Source organism: Nelumbo nucifera, chromosome 5, assembly GCF_055504915.1.
Source record: "Nelumbo nucifera cultivar China Antique chromosome 5, China Antique-T2T, whole genome shotgun sequence".
Lineage (NCBI taxonomy): Eukaryota > Viridiplantae > Streptophyta > Magnoliopsida > Proteales > Nelumbonaceae > Nelumbo > Nelumbo nucifera.
The window spans coordinates 20,485,600-20,493,782 of record NC_142653.1 but is presented as its reverse complement, the minus strand read 5'-3'; the positions used below and the strand labels follow the sequence as shown (position 1 = coordinate 20,493,782).

The following is an 8,183-nucleotide window of genomic DNA, read 5'->3' as shown; positions in this document are numbered from 1 at the left end:
TAGTAAGCGGGTCGTATCGTATCGTATCGTATCATCCGGTTCTGTGCTTTGTTAGATCTCCTAGGCACAGTTGGTGAGTACTTAGGAACGCGATATGCTCCTCACACGGGAGCGCCTCACCTGAACATCCACCGTGCATTAAGAACATCTCCTGTAAATAATAATTCATAAATACGGGAAATATTCCCAATGCATGGTACGATGTGCGTATGAGGCGCGAGTGAAGAGCCCTGTGTTCGAAGCAGATCCGGTCTCACTTAGATAAGCCTTCAATCATAGAGAGAAACTTGTCCTGAAAGTGTGATTGAATATTCTACAAGCGAATTGAAGGCATTCAAAAGGACACGTGTGGCATACCTATTGGTGTGTTTACTGACTGTACACTGAGTGTGCCTGGAGACTACGAGTTCGCATCTCCGCCCCACCACCTCTCGCCCCACAAACGCCCCACACGCCGAGTGTCCGCCATCTGTCCTTCCGCACGCGGTCGGTATTCTCGCGTGTTAGCCCAAAACCGAGTCAAAACCCTCTAACCTCCCCTGACCCCGTTCTTTTCCCCCTTGATGCATTCTCTTATATAGACCAATGAGACGATACCACGTCAACTGATCAACAAGGAGATGGAGATATAAGATTTTAAAGTATTCCGAAATTTCCATTTTCTGGTTTCCAGGTTTTCTACTTTACAAGAACCAGAACAAAAAAAAAAAAAACAAAAAAATGAAGAGGATGAAATCATGAGATACGGTAAGTGAAAGACTGTCTACTCTGTTTCTGTATCTACAACTCGTCGTTGGATTCATCTTCATCTCGCGACTTTGAAGAGCTTCCACCACTCTTCTCGTATACTTGCTTTATGATCGGATTACACACTGCTTCTACCTCCTTCAACTTCTCTTCGTAATCGTCCTTCTCCGCACTCTGGTTATCGTCCAACCACTCCAGCGCCTCCTTCAGTGTGCTCTCGATCTTCTCCTTGTCATCGGAATCGATCTTATCAGAGAGCTTGTCCTTGTCGTTGATGGTGCTCTTCATGTTGTAGACGTACGTCTCCAGTTTGTTCCTCGCATCGATCTTCTCCTTCACCTTCCTATCCTCCTCTGCGAATTCCTCTGCTTCCTTCACCATCCTCGCTATCTCCTCCTGGCTGAGACGCCCTTTGTCATTTGTTATGGTGATTGATTCTGATTTCTTGGCCGCCTTGTCCTCCGCCCTCACATGAAGAATACCATTCGTGTCCACCTCAAACGTAACCTCAAGCTGTGGAACTCCCCTGCAATTCAAATTAAAACACAAATCACTTATAATTAGTTCCTGAATTTTTCATTCCTATCCATATGTTAATCTGAGTAATGCTTTTAATCACCTTGGAGCAGGTGGAATGCCCGAGAGATCAAATCTTCCAAGCTCATGACAATCCTTGGTTAGGCTCCTCTCACCTTCATAGACCCGAAATTTTTTTTCCCGAAACAGAGATTCAATCAGTTCTGCCAAAACAACTAACAAAACCTGTTGCTCAAATGAAAAAAATAATAATAATAAAAAAAGAAAAAAAAATCCTTTTTTTCCCTACCTTGATCGACACAGTCGTTTGCTGGTCTTCGTAGGTCGTAAAAACCTGAGATTTCTTGGTGGGGATAATCGTGTTCCTTGGGATCAATTTGGTCATCACCCCACCAACCGTTTCAATCCTTAGACTAAGTGGCGCAACATCGAGCAAAAGAATGTCTACAACGAACAGAACCAAAATGCTTAGGAAGAAACGGCAGCGCCATAAGCAACAGCTTCACTAGGATTAACACCCTTGTTGGGTTCCTTCCCGTCGAACATCTCCTTCAGAAGCTGCTGGACCTTGGGAATACGAGTACTGCCTCCAACAAGCACAATCTCGTGAATATCCGTCTTTTCAGACCTGCATCCTCTAGACCTTTTTTCACGGGACCCATCGTCTTCTTGAACAAATCCATGTTCAGCTCTTCAAATCTCGCCCTCGTCAATGGCTCCGAGAAATCGACGCCATCAAAGAGGGATTTGATCTCGACGCGGACTTGGTGCTGGCTGCTCAGTGCTCGCTTGGCGCGTTCGCACTCCCAATGGAGCTTTCCCAGAGCTTTGTTGTCCTTGCTGATGTGAAGTAGTCCATCACTCTGTGGTCGAAGTCTTCTCCTCCCGAGTGGGTGTCTTCGCTGGTAGAGAGGACCTCGAACACACCATTGTCGATCGTCAAGATGCTGACCGGATCGGTCGCCGGTGCCGGAGAAGGAGAGCTCGGGTGAGGGGAGAAGAACGAGGGTCAAGCACGCGGGAATGTGGAAATGAGTACATGAGAGTTTTGACTCGGTTTTAGGCTAACACGCAGGAATGCCGACCGCGTGCGGAAGGACAGATGGCGGACGCTCGGCATGTGGGGCGTTTGTGGGGCGAGAGGCGGTGGGGCGGAGATGCGAGCTTGGAGACTACTCCTGAGTTCCGATTGATCAGATATTTTTTTGAGCGTTTATATTTATTTCGTGAATCCGCCCAACCTGCCAACAAAACAAGTTTCCAACACCCTACCAACTTTATCTAACACTGTACATTTTACTATAAATTGGGGCCATGTAACCCGGGATATATAAGATGTGCGGTGTCAATTATTATTGATAGGGTGTTGGAATGTACTTTGTTAGCAGGTGACGCGGATTCGCTCGCACCCGCCGGTCGTCATACATTCTCCCGAAACTTGGCCAAGTTTGTTGGGATTCTTGCCTTGGCTTCTATGCACACATGCTTATATTAATTTAAATAAAAGATATATATTAATTGAGATTTTTTAGAAAAAAATTCAGTTTAATATCCTGAATTTTGGGATATTGTTAAATTAGTATTCAAACTTTCAAAAACTGTCAATTTAATCTAAAATCGTTAAGTGATATATAAAAATTAAAATGACAAAAATGCGCTTTGAACATTATCTAATTTTCCTTATAAGAAAGAAGACAATAAACCGCACATAAAAAAATATCTCGCTCAGTCTCTCTATAAACTAAATAAATACTTTTAGAATACAATACTGTGTTTCCCGGTGAAACAGTCAGTGGCTTTCCGTTACCCTGTTCATCCAGAGGACTAGGTCCTACTGTAATTACCTGCTTAGCACCACATGAATGAATATGTTCAGGACTTCACTTAATATGCGACTTATCAATCCAATTCTACTCATTAAACAGAGGAACAGATGTCAATGATACTTCTTGTTCCTGCCTAAAGAACAACAGTCTCTGTTCTACTTTATGCATGGAAGAATTCTCATACAACTTCCCTCCTCCCTATTACCTACTACAACCACCGCCCTAATTACAAAACGATTTAGGACCTTTAAAGTAATAGAAGAAATAAATCTCACCGTGCCAATGGAAGGTTTCTCCTTTGTTGCCTCTGTCAGCAGCAAGCCAACAGCAGTCTGAACGATACAACCACAGATTGCAAAAATATCAGGAAATATCCAAGTGAACACTGAACAACTATGACGATTTGTTTTGAGGAAGCTCAAGTTATTCCATTGTTAGCGTATTCTATCAAAATTAGTATCATTATCTCCTTCCTTCTAAGAGATATAGCTATACATATCTTATCTTCGTATCTCTTATTTCTTTCCTTATTGTATCCTACTTTAGGTCGCTGACCTTGTTTCCCTATTATAATTAGCTCTATTATAAATAGAGTTGTAGCCTATTGAATTGAATAGATCAAGAGAAATTATTATCTTCTCCATTCGTCTTTCTTGGTTTCGTATCATAGTATCAGAGCATTTGCTCCTTTGTTCGCCGCAATTGGAGTTGTTGTAGGAATTTGCGGATTTCAGTTGGTGCGCAATATCTGCATCAACCCAGAAGTCAGGGTTAGCAAGGAAACCAAAACTGCAGGAGTGTTGGAGAACTTTGCAGAAGGAGAGAAATATGTTGAGCACACTCTCAGGAAGTTTGTTCGCAACAGGGCCCCTAGTTGCGAGTCGTCCGCTACTTTCGTTGTCGTCCGTCCGCTCTCGTTTCTTCCGTCCTGCAGCAGCGTCCAATGGCTTCCTCTGTCAATCGATGGTTGAGGCCTGAGGTTTATCCTTTGTTCGCCCAACCAACTGGAGCCCCACGTCATTCTGGATCGAGCACTCGGCGAGCGTCTGCTCCCATTGGAGCTGCTACCCTCGGTAAATCAAACGCTGCTCGATGATCGGAATCCCGGTTATCCTTCGAATTTGCTCATGAACAGATTCAACAGAATCCCCGGAGTTGGCGTGTAAGACCGGAAGATTCATCATCGGCTTTGCTGCTAGGTGATAATCGAGTCTCAATTTCTACTCCGGAGGAATTGACGACATCAGCTTCTTCTCTCTTCATTCTTACAGAGACTAAGTCGCAGAAATCTTCATCAGAAGAACCATAGTCGTCGAATTCCCTCTTGGAAGAAATTCGGTCGTGTCGTTGATTGACGCAGTCGAATTTCCTCTTCGTCAGAACTTCTTGAGCTTCCTCAAGAAGTACCGAACCGGTGATCTCATTCACGCACGAGACCTGCTTCCCGATGCACTTGAAGGTGTGCTGTGTTAGGTGTTTGCGCTCCTTTCTTCTGCTTAAGCCAGACTAACCCACTACTTAAACCAACGGTTCACATCTTGTGGTCTGTGAATTAGAAAGGAAGGTTACGTAGGTGCAAAACCTTCGTCAGCATCTGCGTGTACCAGAACTGAGGCTGCCCCGACGAAGAAGACATTAGGGATTCTGCGAAGTTTTTTTTTAAGGTCAATATTTTCCCATGATTCGTGTTGCTCCAAAGATCTGTGTTTTTCCTCATGGATTCATCTGAAACTGCTCAACATATCTCTCATCCCATCACTGTTACCTTCGATGGCTAAAACTATGATTTATGGTCTCAAGAGATGTGCAGTTTTCTCAAGGGACGTCTTCTATGGCAATATGTGACTGGTGAGATTCCCAAACCTACTAAAATTGTTGATGAAACAGAAGATAAATTTGCTGAACAAATAGAAAAATGGGACGGGAAAAATCATCAAATATTGACCTGGTTTCGCAATACTTGTATTGCAAGCATCAAGTTGGAATTTCGCAGATATGACTCTCTTAAAGAGGTATGGGATTTCTTACAAGCCCGTTATTCTATTTCCGATGATGTGCATCAATTTCAGCTCTATAGGTGTCTTCACCGTATGAAGCGGCAACCTGGACAGACCATTCACAGTTATGTCTCTGAATCACAAGTTCTTTGGGATCAGTTAGCACAATGTGAACCTGAATGGGATAGTACTTCTGCAGCTACTACTTATTCCAAGCTTCGCGATCGCCAACGTGTTTGGCATCTTCTGATGACTCTCAGGGATGAGTATGAACCTATTAGTGGTACTCTACTTCATCGTAGCCCATTGCCTTCTCTTGAAGTTGTGATCAAAGATTTGCTTTCTGAAGAAGCTGGTCTAAAAACATTTCGAGATGAGCGATCCTTATTATCTACTGATGTTGTTCTTGCTACTCCAGGTATGCCCGCTACTTCTTCAACTAAATCTTCAAAACGGACTTTCTGCAATTACTGCAAGAAGACTGGTCACACTATTTCTGAGTGCCACCGCTTGCAAACCAAAAAGGCGTATGGACAGAAGTCCTCATCCATGAGTTCTCAAGCTTCAAGTTCTACTGCAACTGCTACCACAGAGAATTCTTCTGATAACACCTCTCCAAAATTTTCTCTTAGAGAACTTCAAACTCTTCTTCACCAGCTCCAACCTGATTCTAGTATGCCTTCTAATTCAGTATTGTCCGTCATTCTAGGTATTACCTCATCATGGTATTTTGATTATGCCTGTTGCAATCATATGACATCCAATTCATCACTGTTCACTTCCAAGTCACATCCTTCTATTATACCAATTGTTCATATTGTCGATAGTTCCACCTTAACTGTCAAAAGTATAGGCACTATTTCAACATCTCGCTTGTTACTTCCTAACACCTTTTCGGTACCTCAATTATCTCTAAATCTTATATCTGTTGGACAATTATGTGAACTTTGTTTTGAAATACATTTCTCAAATCGTGGTTGTACTGTGCAGGATTCACGTACAGGAAAGATTATTGGGACAGGCCGTAAGGTTAGGAGACTATTTGAGTTATTATTTCTTCAATTACCATCTCTTGCTGCTGCTGTCACCTCTAGTGTCTGGCATTATCGCCTTGGTCACCTTTCTACCTCTAAATTAGGATCTTTAATTTCTAATGGATGTTTGGGTCATGTTAAACCAACACACTTTGATTGTGTTTCATGTCCTCTTTCAAAACATCATGTTTTGCCTTTTGATATAAGTGATTTTGTTTCTTCTACACCTTTTGATCTTATTCATTCTGATATCTGGGGCTCTTCGCCTCATAATACCATGGGTGGTTCGCGTTATTTTATGATTTTCTCTCGATATATATGGATTTATCTCATGCGTAATAAATCTGAATTACCTGAAATTTATATTCAATTTGCCACCATGATCAAAACTCAGTTTTCCTCTATCATCAAGATTTTTCGCACTGATAATGCCATGGAATACAGAGGTTCTATCCTTATCCAATTCCTTTCACAAAATGGAACTATCATTCATAGATCTTGTCCTGGTACCTCTCAACAAAATGGGCGTGCAGAACGAAAACATAGGCATATTCTTGATACTGTTCGAGCTCTTTTAATCTCTTCCTCTTGTCCTGAACGTTTTTGGGGGGAAGTAGCCCTCATTATTGTTTATACTATCAATCACATTCCTTCTCCTGTTATTGGTAACATTTCTCCTTATGTCTATGTTGTTTTCTCGGGTATGGTATTGAACGTAAAGGATATCGGTGTTGGGATCCTCTTTCCCAACGACTTCGCATATCTCGTCATGTTACTTTTTGGGAACACAAAATGTTCTTCAGTCTCTCCCCATTTCAAGTTACCACGACATCTTCACATTTTTTACTGATCCTACTATCTCGTTTTTTCTTGATGATTTACCTGCAAGTCCAACTACTTCTTCCTCTGATAGCTCTAATAGTACTGCACAACCTGCAACCTCTCCTAATGCATCTACCTTGGCTATGGATCCTCCAGCTCTTCCTTCTTCTGAGCCCTTGATTCCTCCTGATGAATTCGACTCTACTCATTCTGATGTTTCACTCCATCGCTCTGGTAGGGTCACTAAACCTTCCATTCTTCTTCGTGATTTTCATTGTTATTCTACCATTGTATCTTTATATGAGCCTTGTACCTATCGCAGGGCTAGTACTGACCCTCTATGGCAGAAGAAATTCAAGCTCTTACAAGCACTCATACTTGGGATTTAGTTGACCTGCCTCCAGATAAATCCGTGATTGATTGCAAATAGGTATACAAAATCAAGACTCGGGCAGATGGTTCAGTTGAAAGGTATAAAGCTAGATTGAAGTTCCGATACTAATTTGACACTACACAAAATTCAGGTATTAAATTGAAATTTGAAATTTTCCCTTTTTTACTTGCCAGCGGTTATAGGACATAATAGTAGAGAAACGGTCTCTGTAATTGATTTTCTAAGAAATGGACGAAGGCTAATGGTTTTTCTTCAAAACAAATAAGCAGGCAGGTGCATACATACATAAAAATAGAGAAAAAGATGGAAATACTAAAAGATAATTAGCTTTTCAAAAAAAATTGTTGTACCATCTTTTAAATATTTTAACACACATTCAAATATTAAAATATTTGAAAAATGACATTACATATAATGTTATTAAAATATGAATAATTACAATACATAATGTTATTAAAATTACAATACATAATGTTAAAATATCATTGACCCAAAAATACCTATATGGTGGATATCTCCTCTTGGCCGAGTGATTTTGTTTGTTTTGATGGCTGGTTATCTTTCCTTCCATGATCACAACGTCATGGCCATCTACATGAAGATTTATAAGGGCGTGTTCCGATGCCCTTGTTGGTTAACCCAAAGCTTATTTAGTTACTCTCCTGAACTCTTCATTTTAGACCCACTCCATTGTTGACACCATGGTCTCGGTGCCACCAAACATCACATCCTATTACACAAACAAAATTAATAATTTTTTACAGAATCAGCAATATAATCGATAACAAGGAGAAGAAACGATACAAATTTTTTTGACAAGTAAAAC

General features: G+C 41.3%; 1 protein-coding gene and 1 pseudogene across 2 annotated transcripts; one reads left to right on the top strand and one right to left on the bottom strand.

Moving 5' to 3' along the window:
* Nucleotides 1–649: 649 nt before the first annotated feature.
* On the bottom strand, nt 650–4,746 carry LOC104595939 (luminal-binding protein 4-like; annotated as a pseudogene). The gene is made up of 7 exons (XR_016076382.1): nt 4,693–4,746; nt 4,380–4,547; nt 3,386–3,442; nt 3,049–3,128; nt 1,575–2,267; nt 1,367–1,450; nt 650–1,273 (listed from the first exon to the last, which is right to left on the bottom strand). The product of XR_016076382.1 is annotated as a luminal-binding protein 4-like (transcript).
* A 166-nt stretch (nt 4,747–4,912) lies between these two features.
* On the top strand, nt 4,913–7,352 carry LOC104595938 (uncharacterized). The gene is made up of 4 exons (XM_088888141.1): nt 4,913–6,004; nt 6,098–6,202; nt 6,536–6,847; nt 6,945–7,352. The coding sequence occupies exons 1-4, from the start codon at nt 4,913–4,915 to the stop codon at nt 7,350–7,352; spliced, it is 1,917 nt and encodes a 638-aa protein (XP_088744267.1).
* The last annotated feature ends 831 nt before the right edge of the window (nt 7,353–8,183 follow it).